This window comes from Crocodylus porosus, unplaced genomic scaffold (assembly GCF_001723895.1).
Source record: "Crocodylus porosus isolate Cpor-Errol unplaced genomic scaffold, CroPor_comp1, whole genome shotgun sequence".
NCBI classification, from domain to species: Eukaryota; Metazoa; Chordata; order Crocodylia; family Crocodylidae; genus Crocodylus; species Crocodylus porosus.
This window is the reverse complement of record NW_017728911.1, coordinates 19,534,639-19,562,247: the sequence shown is the minus strand read 5'-3', so window position 1 is coordinate 19,562,247 and position 27,609 is coordinate 19,534,639. Positions and strand designations below refer to the sequence as shown.

General features: G+C 40.6%; 1 protein-coding gene across 2 annotated transcripts in view; it reads right to left on the bottom strand.

The window, feature by feature from the left end:
• Positions 1-3,280: 3,280 nt before the first annotated feature.
• The window catches only part of FAM214A (family with sequence similarity 214 member A), a 79,633-nt gene continuing 55,304 nt past the window's right edge, over positions 3,281-27,609 (bottom strand). For both annotated transcript variants that reach the window (XM_019533550.1, XM_019533549.1), the window contains exons 2-12: positions 27,271-27,455; positions 26,170-26,372; positions 25,373-25,498; positions 23,270-25,106; positions 22,589-22,705; positions 21,576-21,655; positions 19,617-19,725; positions 16,602-16,760; positions 14,737-14,805; positions 11,954-12,153; positions 3,281-4,344 (exon numbers count right to left, since the gene is read on the bottom strand). In XM_019533550.1, coding sequence (XP_019389095.1) covers positions 4,191-4,344; positions 11,954-12,153; positions 14,737-14,805; positions 16,602-16,760; positions 19,617-19,725; positions 21,576-21,655; positions 22,589-22,705; positions 23,270-25,106; positions 25,373-25,498; positions 26,170-26,372; positions 27,271-27,455 — 3,239 coding nt within the window. In that variant the 3' untranslated portion in view covers positions 3,281-4,190. The remainder of the gene's footprint in view (positions 4,345-11,953; positions 12,154-14,736; positions 14,806-16,601; positions 16,761-19,616; positions 19,726-21,575; positions 21,656-22,588; positions 22,706-23,269; positions 25,107-25,372; positions 25,499-26,169; positions 26,373-27,270; positions 27,456-27,609) is intronic.

Sequence of the window (27,609 nt, the reverse complement as noted above, 5' to 3'; positions counted from 1 at the left end):
TTCCTACTCTCAAGATTTTCAGCACCCTGTACCTTCCCCAAGATCAGAGGATTCTGGTTGAGAGCACGCTGTTCTCATCTTATAACTAACAACATGAAAGCTCTTCACACCATCACAAGGTAGCCTGAGCTGGGGACCAAAAACATGTTATTTGCATTGAATTCATGAGAGTTGGCAATACCCTAGAGAGTACATTATGTTTTTCTCTCTCCTGTTGGAATTATAGTCAGCAACACTTTATAGAGTATTAGAGAAACCCCCTAAGGTTTTCGTTGTTTGGCTGTAATTTTTTTCTGCTGGGAATCTGAACTCCAGTCTTGCCAGTTTTTGCTTTCTTCTGGATGTGCCTCATATAGCTCTTCATAATGTTTCAGACGTAAGTTTCATAGACGTTCAGGCTGGAACGGACCCCGGAGGATCATCGAGTCCAGCCCCGGGTCCCAGGGGCAGGAAGTAAGCAGGGATCATAGGATCCCAGCAAGATAAGCATCCAAATGTGTCTTGAAGGCGTTCAAAGCAGGTGCTTGAACTGGCTACAGTGGCAGTCTATTCCAGACCTGGGGGGCTCAGACAGTAAAGAAGGTCTTCTTTATGTCCAGCCTGAATCCGTCACGCTTAGGTTATGAGTGAAATTTCTTTAAGCCCTTCATACATTTATTCTGCTGTTCTTACACACAATATTTACCCTATAATCAGTCCTGCACATCTCTGCAATTAAGTCAGACAAAACACCCAAAAAGAAATAACCAGGAAATCTAGTCTCCCTTAGGTTTACTGTAGATTTCTAGAGGGCAAGATCTATGGAGTTCTCATCTTAATAGAAAGAGCAGAGACCTGCATGTTTAACCAGGATTCATAGGCAGAGGGATAAAAAAATATTTGTGGGGGCTGAGTGTGCACACATATTCATGGGGCTCCCTTATATAGGTAAGTCTGTAGAGGAAGCAGCAGGGTGGGGAGGGGAAAGGGCCTGGGCATGGCGGGAAGATCGAGGCCCCAGCGGTGAGTGAGGGAGAGGGGCACAGACAGGAGCACGGGCTGAGGTGAGTGGGGCCCTGGCCAGGCTCTGGTAGTGGGACAAGTGGAGGCCCCGGGGGCATATGCCCCCTCAATCTGAGCACGGGGCAGAGGTGGATGCTGCTGCATGCTGGGCTTTGAGTCCTGCTGGCCAAATCACCATGCAATGCTGTATGCACCCTGCTGCTGGGCGGGCAGGGTGCACGGCGCGGCCTAGCAGTGACAGGCACATGGCATCGGCCACTCCCAGGGCAGCTGTAGCAGGGAGCAAAGCACAGAACGCAATGGCAACTGCCTCTGCCCCACACAGATGGGAGGGCATGTGTCCCCCAGGTCTCTGCTTGTCCCACCACCCAGCCTGGCTGGGGCCCCACTCAACCCAGCCCCTGCTCCCGCCTGTGCCCTACTCCCTCCCTCACCGCAGGGGCCTCAATCTCCCCCCCATCTCCCATAGCAGTGAGGGAGGGAGTGGGGCTGGGGATTGAGATGCCCACAGTGCAGGACAAAGAGGGGCAGGGGGAATCATTCACCCCTACCCTGCCCCACTCCCTCCTGCGCTGTGGGGATTGTCCCACAACCCAGCCCGGCTGGGGCCCCATTCACCGTGAATGGGGCCCCAGCTGGGCAAGACTGTGGGACATTTGGAACCTGGTGGCTTATCCAGGGGCTTGTGGGGAGATGAGGCTCCCACCACTGCACAGCATGGTCAAGCTAAGGTAGGGGCGCATGCCCCCTGATGTGTGCGCAGGGAGGGGGCAGGTTGGGTTCTGCTCCCTGCCTCTGCCCATGCCCACCACCTCCTTGGGTCCCTCATGATGCGCACAGCAGCAGAAGCACCCACCCCCACACCCCTGGATTGACTGCCAGGTTCCCACTGTCCCATGACCCTGCCTGACCGGGGCCCCATTCACAGCAAATGTGGCCCTGGCTGGGCCAGGTCATGTGACAATCCCCACAGTGCAAGAGGACGTGGGGCAGGGCAGGGGTGAGTGATTCACCCTGCCCCTGCCCCACTAGCTCCTGCACTGTGGGGGTCTCAGTCTGCCCCTCCCTGAAGCCCAGTCATAAAGAAAGTAGATTGAAACTTATCTGCTGTGCTGGTCAGCCACTCACCAGGGCTGTGATCCTGGCTGCACAGCGTATCTCAGTGTGCACGCCCCTCCCCTGCAGCTCTATCTACTGCCCTGTGTTTGCAGAGGTGGGGTGGGGTGGGGTGGGGGAAGCACTGTGCCTTGGTGGCCCCCTCTTCTGCCCCCTATGCCAGGATTTCCTTTCTCCAAAGCCTTTGAAGTTCCTGGCAAATAGGTAAATGTCCTTTTTATGCCAATAACTTTGTAAAAATAACTACTTGGATATCACGTAGGGAGCATCCAAAAACTTTTGCAAAATACTGAAAAGATGAAGCATTAATATTAAATATATGCTTCAATTTAAGTCAAGAAAAGTAAAAAGGGTAGCTTCTCACTAGCTCAACTATGCATGGCACGCTTGTAATGTTAGAACCATTTGGTGTGCAAACATAATTCACAAGATAAATCCAGAGATTTCAAATAGAATCCACAGCATCAAAACACACTCTCACCAATCACTTTAGTACTTTTCTAGTCAAAAAACAAGTGAAAACTAAGAGCTGGCCTTTTTCCAAGGGGTGCTTTAGGCCTAAAAAGGTTGAGAACCAATAATGAAACACTTAGCTTTATTCTGAAATACTGTTTTTCTGAAAATAGGCTGTCATGTATACTGTCCATCATGATCTGGGGAAGTGCTTTGTTTTAGGAAAGTAGACATGTAGAAGAGAAAAAAAATCATTTGCTTGGTTTCCCAGTATCTACTAATGCAGTCCAAACCTTATATAACCACCTAGGGCCCCTATACATAAGCAGACTCAATTAATCGAGTCTGTTGGAGCATGGTAATTACCATGCTGCAGCAGACTCCAGTGTCTCATGTACCAGTGTACCCGCACTTAAAAATGGCAGAGGGGGTAATTTAACTAAAGCTCCTTCAACCAGCATTAGGTAAAGCACCACTACTGCCATTTTTAACCACAGGAATGCTGATACACGAGACACTCCGGGTGCTTTAATTACAGCGGCTCTTGAAGCCACTCTAATTAAAGCATCCCCTACATGTATGTGTATAAATGCCCCTACTAGCCTAAGTTGGGCAGGGGGAAGAGAGGGGAAGAAGAGATCTATCAAATATACCTAAACCCACATAAATGTATTCTTCATCTGAAAAAGAAAACCAAACTACAAGTTTCATAGTTTCCGCATATATTTAGGATATAAATACTAATTTGTTTGCACAATACATCTTTTTTTTTTTCCTTTTAAACACAATCTGAGAAAATCAGGTATGGGAGAGGAATTTTATGTGAAATGTTTATACTACTAACTAGAACAAAACAAAGCTCTTGGGATTGTGGCCCTTAAGTGAAAAAAAGAAACAGAGGGAGCAAAATATGAATTGGGTCAATGTGGGTCAATGAGTTGAACTAGTGAGTAGCTAAAACACATTCTGCTTTATGATTGTAAAGAGACGTTAATAGAATCTGTGTGGAAAGCAATGAGAATGAGGTATCATCAAGAACTAGAGCATTAAAAACAAGAGGAAATCCACATGCTTGCCTAGGATGATAATGTTATGGAAGTTCAAAATTCCATCCTCATTTTCAATAACTTAAATGAATATCACTTAAAAACACATCACACAGACTTAAAGACTTCTGTATATATTTCAGATTTCAATATTATTAATGCCAAAAATACATAGTATGATTTTACATAGGATTTATGCTACATTAGAACACTAAAGACGAACATCACTTGAGTATTAAATGAAACATTAAATATTAAATAACTGAAAAATAAAATAAAAGGTGTAAACACTAAACTAACTTGGGATTTTGCTATTGCAACACATCCAATGAAGTGGTTTTAAACAGTACAAAAAGATTAGACATAAGTATGCTTCCAGTCTACTTGGAATACACAAAGCTCACTCAAGAAATCTTTTACAAAACTGGTCCAGGATCATAGATGAGCCTTGTCTCTCACTTGAGCACTATTTTAATTTCTTTATGTATTGAATTTTATACTGCATTCTATGCCAATCTTTATTCTTAGACAGCAATCCAATAGTAAAATGAATACTTCCATTTTCATTATTTGCTAACATCTTGGTGAGAATTGAGGGTTTGTTGGAGATTCAGTGTACGATTTGAGTTCATATGCAGCGCCACTATCAACTTCCATGGACTTCCGAGAGAACAGGAGCCGTACATCTCTGTGGAGGTAGATCTTTCCAGATTTAGAACTCTGGAACCTAAAAAGCAATATTTATACATTGTAAATATTTTCTTTTAATATTGACTAACTGCTAACTATCCAAACAGATTAATCGTTCTCTACCATTTTTCAAGTGTGTAAATTAAAGGAATTAAGGCCATGAAGTGTTTGAATGTGTTTACACACACGTGTGCGCACTATATATAAAAATATATATAAATAATAGGCAGTAACTAGTTAGAGTTACAAAATGAAACTGTCCAATAATTAGATTCAATATTCTTGATCTTTTGTTTCCATTCAGTGAAATCCTTAGGAGAGCACAGGGGACAAAATCCTGAAGTGCAGTCTGACAACTACTGCACAGCCACGTAGAAAAAAAGTAATTAATGTGGGATGTTAAAGGTCTGCACAGAAGGTACTCATGCTCCACATGCCATGGAACCAAGTACTGCACATTTGAAGTGGACTACTGCTTGACAGAAGACTGTGTGATGGGAACACACCTAAGCAGCAGCTTCCAAGTCCAGGAACAGTTAGAACCAAATACGTAAATAGGAGTATTTTAGTTCATTCCCCAACCTTCTTGCTTATATTCACTACTGAAGATAAAAAGTGGATGCAAGTTTTAGCTTCTAGACGCAGCCAAGTTCATTCCTCAGCTTCATCCATTTAGAACCATCTGCATTAATGAATTTACACTGTGCAGCCATTAGACAAATCCAAGACCCAGGAGCTCAGTATAGCACAGCAATGTCCAGCGCAGTACAAGAGGAGCGACATGTGGAGTAGTGGGGGCGGGCACTGCAGTGGGGGAGAAGGGGCACCCGCTGCAGGGTAGGACAGGGTAACACATGGTGCAGTGTGCAGGCATGGGATGCAGGGTGGGAGCACAGTGCAGTGAGGCATGCAGTCTGCAAGGTGTGTGGCTGGGGGTGTGCAGAAGTTGGAAAATTTTCCTCATCCAGAAATGGCAAATTATATTTCTGATCAACTGAACTTAAAACACCTTATGCATACCAAAATAGTAGCAAAGTGTTACAGTTACTATGGGAGCCATAACTGAACTTCCTGCTACTAGAACATGCAAAACCTTTTCTGTTAACCTAGTTGCAATGGGGTTTTTTTTGACCTTGTGATTTTTAGTAACACTTCACTTAGTGGCTACAGTGCAACTGCAATTCTACATTCATATAAAATGAATAAGGAGTAAAACCAGTAACTGCAGATATGCTTTCACACAGAGTGGTATTGTAGACAGCCAAAAGGGTGAACACATGTAAAGTAGCAGATTCATCACAGCATAACAATGTGTGTGCAGGAGGGGCTGAGAGGAAGAGACAGGATGTAGATTAGAAACTCACCATCTCACAACTGCAGAAGGGGCAGTGAAGCAGAGCAGCAGGTAGCTATCCATATATAAACAGCATATATTCATCCTTTTGACTGCTCTCAGAGGTAAACTTAGCTTCCCCTCAGCTGAGACTCCTCACCAGGATGCCAGAACTTAAATACATCATTATTCAGTAGCAACACACAGGGGGTGCACTTGCATCCCCTGAGAGTGCTGGTGCACGTCAATAGCTAGCGTTCCCGGGAACAGGAGGACAGGCAAAAGTGCTGGTGCCCACCCCCCAACCTCCCCAAGAGTGCTGGCTGGGGGTGGGGGTGCCAGAAGCAGTCCCCCCGCAGCTGATCATGTTCACCTGGAAGTGCCAGCAGCACACTGCTGCCATTTGCGGGTTGTCGGGATTGGCTGTGGGTGGATTTCCCCTAGTTGCTGACTGTCTGCTGGGGGGGCAAGAGCCCCGCCCTGTCTCAGGAGGTACCAGTCGCACATGTCTTTATTAACAATTTATAGTGTCATGAGCAGAATGCATGGTACTTTATATGGGGGGTAGAGAGAAAGTCTCTGCCCTGAAGAACTTCCAATATAATCATGAGAAAAAAAAGTCACAAAGAAAGATAACCTAGAAAAATAAAAGGGAAGGAGGAATAAAAACATACTGTAGACCACACTGAAGTTGCTTCCACATTCTAGTATGCACCATGTTAATACCTGGCTTTAGTTTTTCAGTATTATATTGCTGTTTAACAGGAAATGAAGGATCTTTTATTCAGAGATTAAGGCAATGGTGAGGTGACTATTTAATGGATTAAAACTCAGATGCATCAGATGTGAAAGTATTCCTGTAAGGTAGCTGTGTATTCTACCCTTTTACAGATGAAGAAACAAAAACACCATGATTGTAGTCTATTCGTTCACTCATTCAACTTAGTGCTTTCTGGGAGTAAAAAATCTAGAGGATGTCTACAGAAAGAAACTATGGCATAATTTTGCTTGTCTGAAAATGCCATTCCAACATGATTCTCACTTCCCTCCTACCTGCGCCTCCCCAGAGTTCCTGCTTTTACCTTATTCCTAACTTTTTTTGGGGGGGGAATTATTTTTAAATGGTAAACTAATAGGAACTTTCAGAGGCAACATTTAACCAAACCCTGCAGGGTTTTGTGCCCCTCTTCCCCCCTAAAAAGTCAATGAGATTCTATATTACTTGTAAACTTTAGAATACAGAAAGAACAGAGAAGACTCTGGATATGTTGCCATACCCCCACAGCTGAGTATCAAGAATAAAACATTTTATCTTACAGGTTGAAAGAACCACATAGGATGATTTGTATAGGTGTAACTCACAACACAAAATATCCTAATAGAACAAAACAACCAGCATCCAGATCAAGAAAAAGACCGACTGTGCAATGCTGAAGATCAAAGAGGCAGCTAGGTCTAATAAAGCAGTAATATTGGGTAACTTCACCTCTCATCTATAAATGCATCATATCAGGACAAGGTTAAAGAAAACATTTCTCAATATCTTAAACAATTACGACTAGTTCTAAGGCATACAAGAGGAGAGGGCACTCTCAAACTCATCCTGATTAATATGCAGCTCAAGAAATAAATGATAGGTTTAGCTATTAAGTAACACTAGCCATAAACTAATTAAGTTCTATGTAGTAATGGGCAGGACTGTAACCAAAAGCTAGAATGATGTCCCTAAGCTTTAGAGAGGAGGGTTTGAACAGAGAATTAAAAGATGAAGAGCTGTGGGCAGCTTACTCCGTAACTGCTCATTACAAGGAGCAGCTGTATCTCTCTGTGAATCAGCCAATACTAGGCATTAGCACAGGTAAAATACTAGCCTGCAAGAATCCTCACTTTGATCTGGATTAACAGTTCTTATATATTTTATTGTTCTAATAAAAACCACTCTTCTTGGCTTCAAAGTTGAAAGACAGATATTTTAAAAGGGTCCTATAGTGTCTCAATTGCAAATGCTACTGTAGTTTTGCATATGGAAGAACTCTGGTCTGTGGAAACTCCATCTTTTGGTGTTCATATCTGCAAATGTAAATAGTTTGCATGTACACCTGTGAGTTTCTGAACACAAAAATATGGATATGAAAAATGCCTGAACAAACAAAAAACCCACTAAACCTAGTTAAGAACAGATTTTGAAAATCTAGTGCTGTGTCAAGTTTTAGCCTTAGGAAAAGATTTTTCTGCTGAGTTACCATCTCTTGAAAAGAGGCTTTTATAATGGAAGTGCTGGCACAGCCTTAATTAGAGCCTCACAAACAGATACTGCCATAGAGAAGTTTGTAGTTCTATGACTCATGTTTTTTGAGCAACAGGTACATTTTAGCAAACAAACTTAATTTATTTTCAAATCTATTTTTACAACTAAGAAAGAATGAAATATTAAGTTCCAGGTCAATGTCAACTAGGATGACAAAATCAGTGTTATTAGTCTATATAAACATCAAAGGCACATATATGCACACATTTGACTGGATCTCTTATGTGTACACAATGATCCAGAGGCTTGACAGTGGCCTATTTATATGCACAGTAATGTGTGTGTGGGGGGGGGAGGGGGGGGCAACCATCAATCCTCTGGATCATGGTATACATATAAGAGGTGTAGTCAAGTGCCTGATGAATCTGTTTGTGGCTGAAGAGCCCAATTTGAGAGTGACACAGCTTGCTATAAGTTTCACATATCCATATGTTGTCCGATTTCGAGTCCAAGCCTACACTTTTTTCTTTCTCACTTTGCTTCCATCCTCTGGATCAAAGTTGCTTCATGGTGAGCTGCACCTAGAGCCAGATGTTCCCTCCAGATCAGATGGGATTCTGCACACTCCTTTCAGTTTTTTACATTGATGTTGAATTACTTAGTATCAATTTTTGTACACATTGTGGTACTGCCATAGAGGGCTACCCTGCTTTCTAGAGCTGCCTTGAATCTCCCTATACAAAATATTCTTGGGGATATATTTTCCACCCATTCTTCTGACAGCTGATCCATCACAACCTCCTCTTCTTTATAGTGGTTTCTAAGTGTGTCAGTTCTGCGGACTGCAGTACCTCCGTGTTTGGTATTTTGTATTCTGACTTCATTTCCAGCATCTTACATAGACATCACTGCATAATATACGTACACATGCTACACAAGTTGAACAATAAAACTACTACATATATAGGTTTAAAAACAAAGATACTGTAAAGATGACAACTACTATTTAAGTTGTATTTACACTCTTCCATCTCAAACCAGAGGATCAACTGGCAGCCAGTAAGATCCACTAGTCTGAAGTAATTTATACCATTTCTCAAACTTCTTTCCTAGAATCAGTAGCTTAGCATCTGTCAAAACAAGGATTTTAATTCCTCCTCCCCTCTCCTAGTTCCCATGCATTAGTTCAGCATGTAATATAAAAATGTAGCCCTCTCATCTAGGCTCAGCTCACTTTTTCAGGACTGGGCCCAAGAGGGAGTTATTTTTGGAAAAAGAGCAAATGACACAGTGAGCCAGTTCACCCTAGACTAAAATTTAGACCTGAAAACAAAGTTTGCTAGTTTTGTTCAATTTTTGCACTTCAAGATACTGCTACACAATCTGGAATGATTGTCAGCTTCCTTTCATAGGAATGAGATTCAAAGGAAGGCCAGGCTGGAACAGGTTATATAGAAGGTACACATAAGAAGCTGTATGGGAAAGCCTGCTTGGTTATTAAGCAGAGACATTCATAAGCATTAATTTAACAATAAAGATAATTGAACAAAAGTTCTATCAGGAAGGGGAACCTCTGTTGCTTTTTTTATTCCTTTGCCTCATCATGACTCTCGTGATCAGGGGGCAGAAGGGCAGGGCCTATGGGCAGAGGCTACGGGACCTGAACCTGTTCAGCCTCCACAAGAGAAGGCGGGCGGGGGGGAAAGGGGGGCAATCTAGTGGCCTGTTACAAACTAGTCAAAGGGGACCAGCAGGCACTGGGGGAGTCCCTGTTCCCCTGAGCACTGCCAGGAGTGACCAGGAATTATGGTCACAAGCTGGCAGAGGGTAGATTTAGGCTTGATATCAGGAGGTGCTACTTTACTGTCAGGGCAGCTAAGATCTGGAACCAACTTCCAAGAGAAGTGGTGCTGGCTCCTACCCTGGGGGTCTTTAAGAGAAGGTTAGATGTACACCTTGCTGGGGTCTTTTGACCCCAGTACTCTTTCCTGCCATGGCAAGGGGTCGGACTCTATGATCTGCTCAGGTCCCTTCCGACCCTAGAAACTATGAAACTATGACAGGGTCACAAAATGCTTAGACGCAGCAGTAGAGGTGGATGTCATTTTCTTGGACTTTAGCAAGGCCTTCGATATGGTATCTCATCCTATTCTCATAAAGAAATTAAGAGGCTGTGACATAGATGTTTACACAGTGTGGTAGGTGGCAAATTGGCTTAGCGGTGGCACCCAGAGAGTGGTGCCAGTATCGACCTGGAAGGATGTGGGGTCCTGCAGGGTTTGGTCCTTGGACCTGTACTCTTCAATATCTTCATCAGTGACTTGGGTGTAAGTGTGAAGTGTACTCTGTCCAAGTTTGCAGATGATACTGAATTGTGGGGTGAAGTGCACACTCCTGAGGGTAGGAATGATTGCAGGCAGACCTGGACAGGTTAGAAAAAAGTGGGCAGTACACAACAGGAAGCAGTACTACAAAGACAAGTGTAGAGTGCTGCACCTAGGGTGCAAAAATATCCAGCACACCTACTGGCTGGGAAGTGACACTCTCAGCAGCACAGAAGCAGAAAGGGATCTTGGAGTCATAGTGAACTCCAAGACGAACATGAGTCGTCAGTGTGACAAAATCATCAAAGCTAACTGCACTTTATCATGCATCAGCAGACACATGACAAATAAAACCAGGGAGGTGATACTTCCACTCTATGTGGCATTGGTCAGACCACAGTTGGAGTACTGCATCCAGTTTTGGGCACCGTACTTCAAGACGGATGTTGATAGACTCAAGAGGGTCCAGAGGAGGGCCACTCGTATGGTTGTGGGCTTACAGAACAAGCCCTATGAGGAAAGACTGAGGGATCTCTTTAGCCACCACAAGAGAAGGCTGAGAGGTGAGCTTGTGGCCACTGACAGAATTCATTAGGGGGATGCAGTAACGGATCAGAGATGCTCTGTTCACCAGAGCACCTCTTGGGGTAACAAGGAACAATGGTCACAAACTGACAGAGAGCAGATTTAAGCTAGATATCAGGAAAAACCTCTTCACAGTAAGGGTGGCCAAAATTTGGAATAGACTTCTAAGGGAGGGGGTGCTCTCCCCTACCTTGGGAGTCTTTAAGAGAAGGCTGGATAGGCACCTGGATGGGGTCACCTGACCCCAGCACTCTTTCCTGCCTAGGCAGGGGGTTGGACTCAATGATCTGTCGAGGTCTCATCCAACTCTAGCATCTATGAATCTGTTCCTTAAATTGGGTCTTTAATTGCAGCTTCACAGACTAGAGGAGTTAAAGTGGATACTACATTGCTCCTTTTTAGAGATTTTATGTTGTCTTACTAGCAATTATAAATTAATCAGGTATTATCAAGTTAAAAAGTGTAATCTAGCTATCAGCTCTGCTTTTCTAGTTGGTCTTTGCAGCCCCAAGTCTGCAAATGGTACAAGGACAAGATCCATCAAAACCAGCATCCAGCTGGGGGACAAAGATACTGTAAAAACCAAAGTGAGGGATACTTGCTTAAATCTCTGTCTCATTCAGAACAACAGTGAGAGTATGCAGTTTCAAACACTACTACAACAAGTCACTCTAAAGATCTTTTACAAAGTGATGGAGTTATTAGTGGAAGTGTAGGAAATGTGTAAACAATTGAAACAGACGCTACATTTTTAGCAATAGCTTGTCAAGGACCTTTCGCAGTATAACCTAAGCAGGAAATGTTAAGTTCTAGTCCACATGGGATTCTTACTAGCTAACCCTCACCCATAGGATACTTCATTTTTCCACTTGTGAATAGGTACATAAATGAAGCAACTCCACATGAAAGGGAATGCCAAGAAACAGTCTTAAACAAAAAGTTTCTTTACAACATATTATTTATGTTACTATTTATTACTATTACATACTATTTATTATCTTTTTCCCAGTTTTTATTGTTAAGTACAAATTCTGGTTAGCAGACTCAGTTACAGGCATAAATTGAATTTCACATGGCTGGCTTGCAAGGCAATTATGGAAGTGACAGCTTCTTTGTGAAGCAACCAAATTATTTTGCTTTACTCTGAGAATCTTACCTCAGATGTATGAGGTAGCGTAGTAGTCTTTCTTCAGTCTGTTGAACGTTTTCTTTATTGACACTTCTCTTGACTTCTCGTCTTACAGGAACAGAAAATGTCCTTTGCCGTAGGAATGTCTGATGATTGGCTGGCATCTCCCTTAAGTCATAGATCACCACAAACATCTTCACCACAGTCTTATTGGGGTTAAATAAGGTCTAAAAAGGTAAAACAGCTGCTTTAAAAACAGAACTATTTTAGAGAGCAGCTGAGTACATCAGAGATAGCAAGATATGAAAACTTAATTTTCCAACAAATAATAATGGTTACAGATTCACTAAATGCCCCCTCTGTCCTTTGTCCCATTTTACATAGGACATTCACTCAAAATATATTAAGGTTTAGCTTGTACTTCAGCTACTACCAAAATTAAATGTCCATTTCTTTTCTTTGCATTAAAAAGGTGATCATTAGCACAAATGTAGTACACATTAGTACTTTCATTCTACAACTGTAGCGATTATAATATTTTGAATTAATTTTGGTTCATTTCTGGTATTGGTTCCCAGCTTATAATCTTTTCTGGCTATGTTACCAAGCTTCCAGTAATAACAGTAGACCACATTCTTATGTTCCAAAACCAAACTGAAAATTTTCAAATTAGTTAATCACTATCCTAAACTGAACTTAAAGAAAGATGCATAGTTTGGTTTTAGTTGTTAGTTGCTTCAGTTTCTAATCTCAGGAGAATAGTAATTCAATACTTAATTTAATAATGAATATTTCAAAAAAATCTAGAATATGTTGCTTAGAAATAACAAGGTTTATGCAAACAATGGGGGGGGAAAAAAAAAAAAATCAGAAGTCACCCATTAGAAATGTTAAAAACTGGACTAGAATTTTTTCCCCCAAGGTGCTAAGCAAAAACTAGCACAAAATTTAGTAATCTAAGTTTAGGCTACTACCAGCAGACTCTCTTGGGAAATTTACATTCTAAAACTTAATGCTTATTGCCAAGAGTTACTAGCACAAACACATTTGTGCAATTAAAACAAGTGTTACAAATTTTTCAACCCAAGCCTCTAAGCCAGCTATTTTTTTCCACCAGGAAACTCCTTAGTGCAGGTGGTTTTGCCTTACCTATACCTGACATTTGACACTCTTCCAGAAAGATTTAAGGCACAGTGCAAAAGCATGTGCACAAGTACCAATTCATCCTCAAGGACGCCAACTCAATAACATTAAATAATTTAAAAAACCCCAATCCCTCATTAACCTTCTTGGTTCAAGTAAAATCACAGTCCCCCACCATCCCAGCATTTTGCAGCCCTGGGCTGGGCTGTGCAGTCTGCTCCAGGAAACAGGGATGGCCCTGCCCCTCTGCTCTCTAACTCAGCAGTGAGTGAAGGCTGGCTGACAAGGAGGTGGGCGGAGCCCAGCTGGGGAGGCAGCCCAGTCTGCAGGAAAAAGGTGGGGGAGGACTGCACCCTCCAGGCAAATTGCCTTTGGGTGGCTGGGGCTAGGGAGGGGGGGGTTAAACACCTGTTCCTCTGCTCAAGCTTATTGCTGGTTGCAACTGTGGACCACAGATCCCAGAAGCACCTGGAAAAAGGAACAGGAAGTGATGAGCAACCCTGCAGAGTCCTGCTGCTATAAGTCTGGGACTGCAAATCCCAGACACCTCAAAGGCAGCAGGAAAAGGAAGTGAACACACAGCTAGAGAGCTGTGCTCTAGCGCCCCCCAGCCTCTGGATTGAGTCACTGCAGGCATGTGCCTGCATTTCCTGAATCAAAGGTAAATGTTTGGTCACTTCTGTTTCAATTTATTCTGTGCAGCTTAGACTAACCTGCAAAAATTGAATCAGTTCAGCAGCCTAGTTTCATAGCTGGTAGGGTCAGAAGGGACCTGAGCAGAGCATCAAGTCCAACCCCCTGCCATGGCAGGAAAGAGTACTGGGGTCAAATGACCCCAGCAAGGTATTAATCTAGCCTCCTCTTAAAGACCCCCAGGGTAGGAGCCAGCACCACTTCTCTTGGAAGTTGGTTCCAGATCCTAGCCGCCCTAACTGTGAAGTAGCGCCTCCTGATATCTAACCTAAATCTACCCTCTACCAGCTTGTGACCATTATTTCTAGTCACTCCTGGTAGTGCTCGGGGGAACGGGGACTCCCCCAATACCTGCTGGTCCCCCCCAGACTAGTTTGTAAATGGCCACTAGGTCCCCCTGCTCAGCCTTCTCTTGCGGAGGCTGAACAGGTTCAGGTCCTTTAGCCTCAGGCTTTTTGACTGTCTGTACTTAGCCAAGGTGATTGTAATGTGTTAGAGATTTAAGAACACTGAGTTTTAGCCACATCAGTATGTACTATAGTAGTGGAAACTTTTCAGTTACTTGTTTTCATATAGAGTCCATACATTTTATTATTTGCATGCACATGTAATGCATATAACGAACCTACAGAAGTCATATGGAGGCCAGTTTGAGCTCACAAAGCTTATGTTATATCTCTCTACCTACTTTGGTTGGTCTACATGGTACAAATCTATCCTGCCTTTGATAATGATCATATACAAGGTTCCTACCAGGTAAGTTCTCAACAATCCCCTTGTGTAATTCTTATGGAGTGCTCAAGGACTTAAGAACATCAGAAAAGCTCCTCTGTGAAAGCTTAATGTTGAAAACCAGAAAAACTTTTACCAGACTTACAACCTGTTACTTACCAGTGTGGCAGGGACAGCAAATGTTTAGTAGTTTGGTTTAAGGGAGAACAATTATTCCAACCATGTGCTCTAAAAATACCTACCACTTGTATTGTTCCTGAAGGAGGTACCCGATAACCCCTTTTACCAAGGGACTCCAAAGTAATCACACCCTTACAAGAAAGAAAAAAAAAAGGAGACAAGTTCAGTAGATCGATCCAAGAAATTAGACATCAGAATGCTCCAACCACATCATCACACACATTGAAAAAAATGAAACGGAGACTGTAGTTAAACGAATATGAAGAGCAGAGGAGGCTACAATGTACTGAAGATACAGTTCAAGTCAGTAGCAAGGATTTTACTGCTTAATGATCTCCCTGTTTACAGATGTATGAAACAATCCACATTTTTATCTGATTTTCTACATCATTTTTTATTAGAATGCAAACACTTATGTTTAATGGAAGTTAAGCTTGTGGCAAGATACATGCCCTGCAACCAAAATCCTAAAAGACTGGAAATAAGGAGGTAAAGACTGCCCTTTTCAGTTTTATGTCACCTGTAATTACAGCAACACCATACTTCAACCCACTTAACACTCTTGCTTCCACCACCAGACATCAAAACAAAAGACACCCCAGCTTCAAATCTGTACTCTAATGCAAAACAGTGATCCCATAAGCTTTTGTCGTATGAGCAGTTCAACATATCTGACTGCCTCACCATTCCCTGTACTGGGACATTTTTTCTTCATTAGCACTGTTGAGGTTACCATTAAGGTTTTGCGTTGGAGTTCAAATATGATGAAACTGCAGTATGCAATAATCTGTGTGCACAGATAGAGACATGCAAAATAGAATACCAAAGCAAAAATAACTACAAGTAACATTGTGGATGATGGAAGCTTTAGGTGAATGTTGTTCTAGTCCTGTGATATAACTGCAGTATTGCATGATTTTTATGCCCTAAGAATGAGAATCAGAACCATGAATCCCAGCTAATCAAATAAACAATGTTATTGTAACCATCCCTGGAATTTCACAATCTACAGCATGGCCTGAGAAACTATATGAAACAATCCTACGAAAATGAAAAATAAGTGTTTGTTCCTCCCCTCATTTCTGTGAAAACATAAAAATATCCCTCAGACTTAAAACAAAACAAGCCCTCCCACATGCGTACACAAAAGCTGCTTCAACTTTACAAAGCATTCATTTTATTCTCTTTTATTATTAATTTTGTTTTAAAGCTTTCCCAAATTGTGTTAGTAAAAAAACTTACATTATATTTAGAGTTTAAGGACTGAATTTTTGGGAAGGCCTATAGGTTCTTAAAATGCTATGTATTTTACAGGGATGTTTAAAGTAAATGCGTACTATGTTCACTCAAATTTCTTTCTTTAAAATTAGATCTTTCATTCAAAGTTGTAATTATTTATCTAGAAGCTTATAACAGCTTGTGGAAGGCCACTAGGTTTCTGTACAAAATTACAACATAGCAGGAAAGATTTTAAAGTACACTAAAATCATACTGTTTGCATAGAAATTCAGGGCTGATTGACTTTGCTGCTCACATTAGCTGGTATTTGAGTCAAAGAAGAGCTTCATCAACTTTTACCTCCAAGGAGTATACTAGCAACTGTCTAAAGCTTGTGGACAATATGCATATATTAGCACACCAATGGGAGTGCTTAACTTTATTGATTGTTTGTACCTGTATATTTTCCATCATAAAATAAAAGCTGTGGGTTATAAAAGTTCAAAGTTACAGCTGATCAACTCTGTGCTCACCCCAGGAATTATGTGGCTGCATGTTGGATTCAAGTGTAGCCTGAGGGGTAAATATCACTGCTTTAGACATAAGTTTCTTATAAAGAGCTATTCAGATTCTCTAAAATATGCATTAGATTTCTGTGGAAGAAAATAAAACTCCCCCCCAAACAAAAACAAAAACAAAAAAATATTACCATATAGGGGGAGGGTGCATTATCATCTGAAACACTGTAGAATGACACTTCGACTGGAAGTGTCATGTGAGTGGGACAGAAGACTCCACTTGCTCCCACTTCTGCTGTAAAACCATCAACAATGCCTAGAGGGTCTAAACGATAGTTCAAGACAGACTCCTGAAAGACAGAAATGGAAACCCACGCTGGGTTAGAAATGCAATATACAATATAGCAATATAAAAGATATAGCAAAAAGTTACTGTTAGACTTTTCTGTAACCTTTATGCATATAAAGTTATCCATCATACTATGATCTTTCCTAATATATCAGACTTAGTTTGGTTCATATCTATACATATCATGCTTGCTCTTGCATAAAGATCATTCCTTTATGAGCAAGATCATGCTTGCTCCTGCACAGAGAAACATGAACGCATGAAGATGCTCTACGCCAGAGGCGGGCAATTATTTTGGGTGGAGAGCCACTTACTGAGTTTTGGCAAGCCATCCAGGGCTGCATGACAGGTAGCCAAGGGCAGATAAATATTAATTTTCTAAATTTTAGGGGCCCTGTGGGCCAGATAGAATGGCCTGGCAGGCTGCATCTAGCCCACGGGCTGCATTTTACCCACCACTGCTCTATGCAGAGGTTTGATACCATTCCAGCTCTTGCACTCATAGGGATAGGGACAGTGATTCTCAACTAGGGTGTTGTGACATGTTGAAATCCCTTGAGACACTTTCAAGGGTACTATGGGGTGCAACACTGTGTTAGCACTGATGGGTGTGCAAACATGATCCACAAGTTAAACCCAGAAATTTCAAAGAGCAATCCAAACATTCTGACATGTGGTGGTCTTGGAGGTATTTACAACAGAAAAATTACCAAAAAAACCACAAAAAAGTAAGAGTCAGCATTTTCCCTAGGGCGCCTTGAGCCAAACAAGGGGTGCCTTGAGTCTAAAAAGATTGAGAACCACTATTCTAGGACAGCCTCCCACTCTAGGACATTCCACAAACTATGCACATGCATATGACTGCTTCTTACAATATATAGTGGGAAGTACAGAGACATGACCAGGAATTGTGGTGTCATGGGTGCAGGGGTGGGGTATACACTAGAGAGTCTTAACTTCCCTGTACATGGGCTGCTGATGCTGTGGCACAGGCTCCCTGGGGGGTGCCTTTTTGATGTCCCCTCTATATCAATGCTCAGATCTGGTGCTCCAGTCACCCACCTCTAAGTACTCTAAGTCAGTAGCTTTAGTGGGTGATATGTGAATAAGAACTTTAGTGGTTGGTCTTTTGTGAAGCAAGCTGGGCAAAAATCACAACTGAGTCAAACATGCTTCAAGTTTTTAAAGGTGTAGCTGAATGGCACTGTTTAAGAGTAAACACTCAGTCCTCAATCTTGCTCCCACTGCAGCCTGTAGTAAAACCCCATGTAAATCTCTATAGGAGCAGAACATGAGGTTGCCATAAATAAGGTAATTTAGAAATTTTATTAAAAACAAACTGCACATTTCACACACAGAACTTAGATAAGACCAGTGCACTCAGTAGCTCAGCACATACGCGAAATTTTGAACTAAAGATTTCTGAAATGAAGAGCTAATGCATTCCCAACTCCTTGTGCCTCATTCACACTGATGATATCCAATCTACAAAACCTTTTATAGCATTTTAAGTAAATAGTTAAGACATGTCAAATGATTATAATCTAGTTCTGGTTGTTTTCTTCATCATCCTAATATTACATGCTTGGCAACTGTTAATGCTCTGGATCATGGCATATGTGTAAGAGGTTTATGAGACCATCACACCAAGCCCTTCATTCAGCACCATAGGTGCTGATTTTTATTTTTGCTGGTGGGTGCTTGCAGGCGTAAAAAAAAACAAAACGAAACAAAAAACCCTGGTAGTTTACTTTTAACTCAGCACATTCCTGTGCATGCCCAGAAGAGGCAGCATGTTGCTTCTACCCGTCTCTTCAATCTCTGTAAAGACTGGGCACTTCAGTGGGGCTTTATTGGCATTTTATCTAATAGCCGATTGAATCAGCTTTAGCTCAAAGTGGCAGAAAAGCCCACTGAAGCACCCAATCTTCACAGATGCTGAAGAGCTGGGTAGAAGTCATGTGCTGCTTCTTCTGGTAACCTGCAGTTTTTCCTTTAAAAAAAAAAAATTATCTGCAAGCAGTTCTGTGGGTGCTGAGCACCTGCTAATTTTTTTTGATAGGTGCTTGAGCCCCGGAGCACCCACGGAGTCAGTGCCTATGTTCAGTATGTATGTATAGGCAAGAGTATAGAGAAGTGCGGAATTTGCTACCCACCCCCCCTTTAAACCACTGAGACAGAATCCAAAAGACAGACTGAGTCCAGATGTTCAGTTTCTTGATGGTTACTGCTTCTTCCAGAGAACAACAGATTAGAGCTACTGCTGATGCCTCATGCCTTAGTAAAGGCACATTTGTTAGGGTGATGTCCCTTAGCCTTTTCCCAGCTAAGCAGTACATGCAAGGCAGTGGGGGCTAGGTTTTTGAGGAACACTATACTTGCCTTACTCTGGAGACATTGCAGTATTTTATATGAGCTACCCCACCATGACTAGCTCCACTGTGTTGCCACCTAGCCCTCCAGTTGGATGCAGTGTATGGTCTTACCCAGGACCAATCTTAATATGAATACCATTAAAAATTGTCTTACCCAAATTAAGTCAATGGACAGCCTCACAAATTGACCTAAATGGGATCTAAACTGAGCCCTGAAGCTGGTATAATAGAAAACCAATTTCTAATTACTTGCTTGGGCCTCAGCCCTTTCTGATGCGCTCCTTGAGGTAACAAGTTTTTTAGGAAGCAGGAATGCAGCTTTTGTAGTTGAAGAGTAGAACACAGACTTTTTGGCTCAGTATAAAAATGAACATGATACACAATAAAACCGCAGCTAATAAGTACACACAAATAAGTAGTCGTTAATAAAGAAGTACATCAGAATTATAAATAGTTTAGGATTTTTGGACAGCATACTGTACCTCAAAGTTTCCTAGAAGACTAAGACTTGTTATGGGTGGAGCACTGGAACTCAGAAATGATTTTCCATAGACATCTGGATCAGTCTCTCTGTTTATACATTGTTGCTGGCTATTTACAGAAAGCATAAGTATAAAAGCATTCAAACAATTTGTTCCCCTTTTCTGCTATGGATATAAATACATGCAAAGAAACCTTATTTGACATGTTGCAAAGTATATCCTAAAAAAAAATAATCATGGTTGAAGCATTATATTGATTGTGTTTTTTAAGTAAACTGCAGTGCACACCGCTTTCATAATATGTACAATAAGAGACTGATGAGAAGACTATACAAATGTATATTGTCCATTAGCTCCATGAGTAGGAACTCTTGTATGCAGATGTTTACTGCTGTAGGTCTTGAAATTTCCATTATCAAGCTCCCACAGTAGCAGGTTTTTACATTATCCACAACAGTGAAACAGAGATCTTAAGTGGGCCTTTTACTTCTAGAGGACTTAACCTTGTACCCATTGACTTCAGTACAAAGTTTCACTACAGAAATAGTGATCTCATCTCTCTTACCTTTTTAAAGATTTGGAAAATGTACATTCCAAAGAAAGAAAGAATACTTAGGAAATAAAAGGAATCAGGCAACCCATATCCTTTCTTTAGCTGATGATTCAACGGTGTCATCAGCTAGAAGGGGATAAGACCCACTAGTGTTTTGGTAGTTTTGTACATCTTCATGAATGCAAAGCAGCCATAAGCTCATTCTACCATAAACAGTCCAAAAAGGCTAAGAAGGAATGCAACTCCGGCCCCATAAAAAAGAAGACTGACGAGATGACTGGCTCTTATGATGAGATGACTGGACCTGTGGATGCAGGAAGAGCAGTGGACGCGATACATCTTGACTTTAGCAAAGTTTTTGATATGGTCTCCCAAAAAATCCTTGCAAGCAAGCTAAGGAAGTACAGGTTGGATGAATGGTCTGTATGGTGGACCTATTTAGTCTGGAGAAGAGAAGACTGAGAGGGGATTTAATAGCAGCCTTCAACTACCTGAAGGATGGTTCTAAAGAGGATGAAGCTATACTGTTCTCAGGGGTGGCAAATGACAGAACAAGGCAATGGTCTCAAATTGCAGCTAGGGAAATTTAGGGTAGCTATTAGAAAAGCACTGGAATAGGTTACCCAGAAAGGTTATGGAATCTCCATCCTTGGAAGTCTTTAAGACCTAGCTAGACAAAGCCTTGCCTGGGATGATCTAGCTGAGGATAGTCCTGCTTTGAGCAGGGGGTTGGAACATATGACCTCCTGAGGTCCCTGCCATCCCTTCTTTTTTTTTTTTTTTTTTTATAATTCTAAGGACCAAGTCCTGAGTTCTTATCTTCTAGTTCATGCTGTTCAGACAGTATCATATGTTCAAAGAAACAAAAACAAAAAACCCCAAACCAAAACCAAAGCAAACACAAATAAATAACCTTGATAGCAGGGACCAGAAGCCAGGATTTGGCCCTTTCTGGGGGAAGTGCTCCAACCACAAGAGTAATCATTCTGCTTGCTTGCTCCTTTCTGGCTTCCTGAATGCCCATCTTCAACAGAAACCATCTGGCTCACTTCTGAACATGCGCAGTAGACCAAATCTGTATTTCTTCAGGGCCAAATGTGGCTGTAATTAATCTCGGAACCAGGAATTTGTGTAGCCACTAAGCTGATTTGATTTGGATTGCTCTTCACACAATATAGGTACCTACTTTCTGCCAAAGTCCTGTTAGGCACCTAGAAAAGTAAACCTGGATCCAGCCCTGTGTGTAGAACGCAAATGAACTACAGGTGCCTTTGAAAAGCACCCACATTTTATCTGGTCTTAAATAGTTTGTTTTACTCATCTAATTCATTTTCACTTATGCATATGCATAATTTGACTCTGAATACATTCCCTACTTTCTGCCAAGTAAAAGGATAAATAAATACCTTCTTGTGGAGAAGCATTTTAATCGTAGCAATGATGAATCCAGATCAAAGCACCCAGACTGCATTTTTCTCTGTGGAACCTTAGAGGAAATACCATGCATCACAAATGTTGTTGCTAGCAATAATTTTGATTTTACAAAATGACAAAGGATAGATAATGTTTTTGCATATGAAATTTAAATATTTAAAGTTATTAATGTCAATAATTAAATATTAAAATTCCTGTTTTACATTTTGGTAATTACAGAAAATAAAAAGAAAATAATCAGCAGAAGCACCCAGCAGTTTTTAAACTGAAAACCACAAAACAGAAATCTTCCCCAAAACACTGTTCTGTTCATTCAGGAACAAGTACATATCATTGGAATGGAAAAACAAATGTGACTTGTTTTATGTGGAAGCCAAGTCATGCTTTTTTGTCTATGTATTAAACTGTTAATACAATATATTTACAGGAGAATGTCAATACCTTTCCCTTTTTAAAAACAAAACTTTGTTAGTTAAAAGAGCCCATTTAATAGAACACCAAAAACTTTTGTATGCATAGCAAGAAATAAAAATATTTTCCTGAAACCTATCATGTCATTATGTTAAGTAATAATTAAGTGAACGCCTCCTCTGACAGGAGAAAAAGGTTTTATTACCTAGAGCTAACAGAAGTAAAGGCTTTACTCTTCATTATCCTACCTAGTGGTAAACCATGATTTGTTGACCATGAATTAAATATTCATGTTTATCCTCATGTACACAACTTTTCAAGCACCCTCTTCTGGCCCTTTTCTGTACTACAGAATGTTGTATGATTAAACTTCTGTAGTCATCAGATATGAGGGGTTTTGGTTTTTAAACACACATTACTCTTCAGTTGTGAGCTTTAATTTTAAAATTCACCACTAGGTAGATCACTATGTTTTCTTAGATTGAAAAATACTTATATACTTCATATTTTTCTAGAATAGATGGACAATATAAAATGTTACATTTTTGCTGTTTCAAAAATGAAAACAACTTACAGGACTTGAAAGAAGAGGTAATCCAGTTCGAGGATGGAAGGCCTTAGTTGAAGTCCCATCTAAAGAGCGAAAATTGTGTTTCCGCCAAATATTTGAATGTTTGAAGGATGATGGCCTCTGCCAGTGAAATAAATTTATGGAAGGTAGTAACAAGATACTTGAAGGCCTATCACAATAAAACTCAGTTTGTTTTTTTAAAAACATTATGTTTCTAGTGTCTGCTGTAGCATTTTAAGATTATATGCTGGTTCAGAGAATTGAGCTGTTACTGTTTTAGGAAACAATACAGAACAAAACAAATGCTCTAACGAAAAGTTTCCTTTGGTTCTTGCAGCCACTAAGATCTAACTCACTTGTTACATAATGTCACCTAGTCAGGTGTTATTATATTATTAAAGCCTCCAAGATGTCTTGTAAGTAGTTAGTAGTGTCCACAGGAACTGTCATTAGGAATTGTTTTGATGAGAAAGACCTGGCAATCTTCCTCTAACTACACAGCACAAAGAAAAATGCACACAGTCAATCTTTAGGTCTGAAAGCAGAGGATTTAGCTACGATTATTTTGTATGAACAGCATGATTAAAAAGACATCTACCTAATCTGAAATTCTCTCTAAGTTGATATACAATATATTGTACATTATCTGATTACAAGTTCCTCTCCTTTTAGATAAGCCCTTACCTGCACATCTGTATTCTTCAGCCGTTCACACCTGCTCAAATAATCTTCTACAGGTTTCCTCTGAGAACTGCTTTGAAGTTCATGATCTGTTGGGTCTTCATTCTCATCATGTTCATTTTTAACTTTATCTTGTTTGTTTTTGCATTTGACATTGTCATGATCTTTATTTAAATAGTTTTCAATACTAACAAGTTGAGTATTTTGCTCATAAATATTTGGTTTTTTTGAGCCTTTATCTAAGCACCTGAAGTCATTTTTGTGCAAAATGTCAGATGTCTGCAGAGTTGCCTTTTTTGTACTTTCAGGTATTTTTAACCTATCTATCTGTGGATTGTTAGCACACTCTATGTTGCTGTTCTCACTAATGATCGTTTTCTCTCTTAGTTTATTTGCGCAAATCCAGTCATCAATGCTGTTAGAACACTGTTTAGCAATACTTTTACTGGTCTCTTGGTCTGTATGTGGATAACCAGAAAATACTATTTCCAATTTATCTGGCAATTCAGATTTATTTTCTTTGATACATGTTGTATGTGTGCTAGTAAGTGAATTGACAGTTTTATTTAAAGTCTGCTGAAATGTATTTTGGATAACTTCATTAGGTTTTGCTAGAAGCAATTTCCTTCTTGCTTGGGGTTTTGGAGAAGCCTTCAGTTCACCATCAGGTCTACAAGAACTAATAGGAGTATCAAGTGTTTTGGTCTTCAGTTTATTGAGGTCTTCTAATACAGCTAAATCAGTTTTAGAGAGAGAAGCTGTTTCCTTGCTTCTCTTTAAGGAGTTTTCGTCGTCACATGAATTTCGAAACATTTTTGAAGCAACTGAACTGGCTTCATGCATACTGAATGGACGCCCAGCAATGTGTGAAGTAGCTGGATCACAGTGAATCAGGTGCTGGGCAATCCTTGCTATAACTTCCTGTCGCTCCTGGAGTAGAGAGCCTATCAAAGGATTAGTCATCTCTCCTACTGGCTGATGGCAACTGTGATTCACTGGAACATGGGAATCAAGCAATGAGATCTCTGGCATTCCTCTCATTTTGCCTTCACTGCCATCTTCTGATGAAGTAATATCTGGAATACTGACCGAAACAGAGGAGGCTTCCCTGCTTTTTCTCAGCAGGCTTTCATCTTCGTAAGTACTCCGAAAAATTTTTGAAGTAGCTGAATTGGTTTCATGCACGCTGAGTGGGCATCCAGTTTTGGGTGGAGTTGTTGGGTCACAGTGAACCAAGTGCTGGGCAATCCTTGCAATAACTTCCTGTCGTTCCTGAAGCAAAGAACCTATAAAAAGATTAGTTTCTCCTAAGGGCTGACGGAAACAGGAGCCATTTGAAACATGGGAATCAACCAATGAAAAAGATTTAAAAGTTCTGATCGACATTTCATTTTGCTGTATCTTATTGTCTGCTGTGGAATTACAGCACTGAATTTTAGACTGTGATGCTCCAAAGTCAGACCCAAGACCAGTTGTTGGATGCAGTTTTAAATTTTTGACAGATGCAGTAAATTCAGGGGGGTTTTTTGTATTAAGTAAACCTTCAGGTGTTACTGTCCATGTTTGTTTCCCATACAGGCGCTGTGAACTGGGCATACTGCATTGCTCCGCCTCAGTGGAGTCACAGTGCTGATATACGTTACGTTCTTGAATTCTCTTTTCATAAAAACCAAGGTTTGTGTGAATACTACAAGTCAAAACTGGATAGTTAGATTGTCTTGGCAAAGACTGGACGCTGACTTTCAAGGCCACATTGTGAGAAACATTAGGAACAGGAAACACATGTTCAGTTGGTGTCTGGGAGAAAGTCCACTGCAGGTCTACATCAGCAGCACTTACTCTGAAACAATACAGAATTTCCATATTAATTTTCACTGCATGCAGATTTTTCTAAAGAAATACAATTTTAGAGAAAAGGCATTAAGAAACCACTAACTAACATATATTGCAAAATTCCCAAACTAAATGTCAGAACAATCAGTGAGAAAAGCTTGACCACATAAGTCCTGAACATAAACTGGAAAAAGGAGAAGTAGAGAGAAACAAATGACTTTAAGACTTGTTTGGTAAAAATTAAGCAAATGGCTCTTTTTGCCTCAGACCTACCTGTACAGAATATTACGTGGAACAGCACCATGCGAAACACTTAGCCAAGCACTTAACTGAGAAAAGAAAACAAAAGAGCGGACAGCCAGTAAGAGGGTCTTCTCTTCAATAAATCGATCTCCACTTCTAAAACACATTAAAAAGAAAAAAAAAAATCAGGTGTTGGTAAAAAGCATTACAAAGAAAAGTAAATAATGCACAGAGCACCTTTACTTCTATCTTGTTAAAAATCTTAGGATCTGTAATAGTATACTGCAACAACAGATCTTGCTTTGAAAACATTTCCTTTCATCACCCTTGAACTGAAGTCGCGTATTTTCTAAACATCCTGCAGGAAATTATAATTCAATGAACAACTACATAAAGATGAACAAAGACACATGTGTTATCAAAACAACTAGCATTCAATAATTGAAAATAAAATTTGCCCTCCAAGTGCCGTGTTGGAAAAACAAGCCATACTGTTGTGGTGAACAGTCATGAAGAGTGATGCATGTCCTTAACAAAACCCATACAGTACACTTAGAAAAAAAATCACCAGGATTTATTCTCTTCTACCTACATAACCATTTTTTACATCTTCAAAGCATGTATACAATGCATTCATTCTCAGTGGGTACATGTGGTGCAAGGCTGTCAGAAACAGCTCAAATTTTGATAGTGTGTACTTATTTTCCAGACACAACACTAATGATGTGGGAGCAAAATCTAAGGTATGAAACCAGCTGGTTGCCCTGCATGAATCCTTACACTTTAAACGGCCCTTCCCCTCTACTGCTGGACCAATATCCACTTACTGTCGGGGAACTGGTTCCAAAATCCACCTCTCTAATAACAATGCATCTTGTTTGATTGCAGGATCATTTAAATCATTCCCTTCAGTGGTGGGGCCTTCATCACTATAGCAACAGTCTGGAAGTAGCATCACTTCTACCATGATAGGAATATTATTTTTCCACAGCAGCATAACCTCAGACCTGGTTCGTCTGGCTTGGCGACACTAAAACAAAGCCACACATACAGACAACATATTAGTTGCACCTAAATCTGCTTGAAGACAATATCAGCAGTAACCAAAAAAAATTAAGAGCCCAACCTGGCAAAACACATCTGCGTTTTTCCAGATAGCATTACAAATGCGAGGCAAAAGAGAGTTATTTGATGACAATATGGGAGAATTGGTTAAGGTTGCTCATACAGATAAAATCCCCATCACCTGCATTCTGCTATTTGCCCTTCTCTTTCTGTGAGGCCCATCTATTAAGATTCCAGTACACTGTAGGGGTTTTAAAAATCCTAGGTCTGAAGTGACCCTTCTGCATGGCCAGAGAGGCATGATGACAGAGCACTCTGGACCAAAATCTCTACCTTCTGAGTTGGAGCATGCTAACCTGTTTCCATCAACTAGCCCTACCCTAGAAAACCCACCCAAAAAGCCTTTCATGATTACCTAGAAATGCAAGAGCAATTAGGAAAGTCTGCATTTAAAAACCAGAACAAAACCATAAACACTAACTATGATTGGTTATACTTCAGCTGACAAAAAGTACTTTGTAATCTGCTATGCAGAAGCATAATAGTGTTTTCAGATACCTCAGGAATAGAAATGATACTTCATATTCATAATTAAAATACTTTCTATGTGCTGTCTATCAGCATGTGCTTTTTGGGATAGTTACATTTGCAGTGTTATTTGTCAATGATGTATTTAAGTGAAAGAACCAACTTAAAACAGAAAAAAAATGTCTATTGTAAGTATCCCCTCCTACAAAGCTAGGAGGGAGACCTTCAGATTATTTAAAATTGTTGCATCTCAATGAATTTCAATGAAACCAAAACACTATGCACCAGCTGAGGATCTGTCCCCTAATTTTAACCATGAATCAACATGGTCATACCTGTGTGAGTTTGTCACTGCATTCATGCTTAGTTGTTAGTGGTTGACTTGATTGTGCTGGAGGGCAATGGAAACCCTCTGTCCTACCCTTTACAGAATGTTCTGGTGTTCGACCTTCAGTAATCAACAAGGCCAATGAGACAAGAAACTCCTCTGCTTCATATTCAAAGTATTCATCTAAAGCGTCTGTTGTTAAACAAAGAGAGAAAAAAATTCATTAAACATTAAAGAGTATTAAAATGTCAGACACCTTCCTATGCACATCGAAAGTATTACATCTTTCTTGTTTAAAACCAACAAGAAAAACACCACTTCAGCTGTAACATTTGCTGTGCAGCTG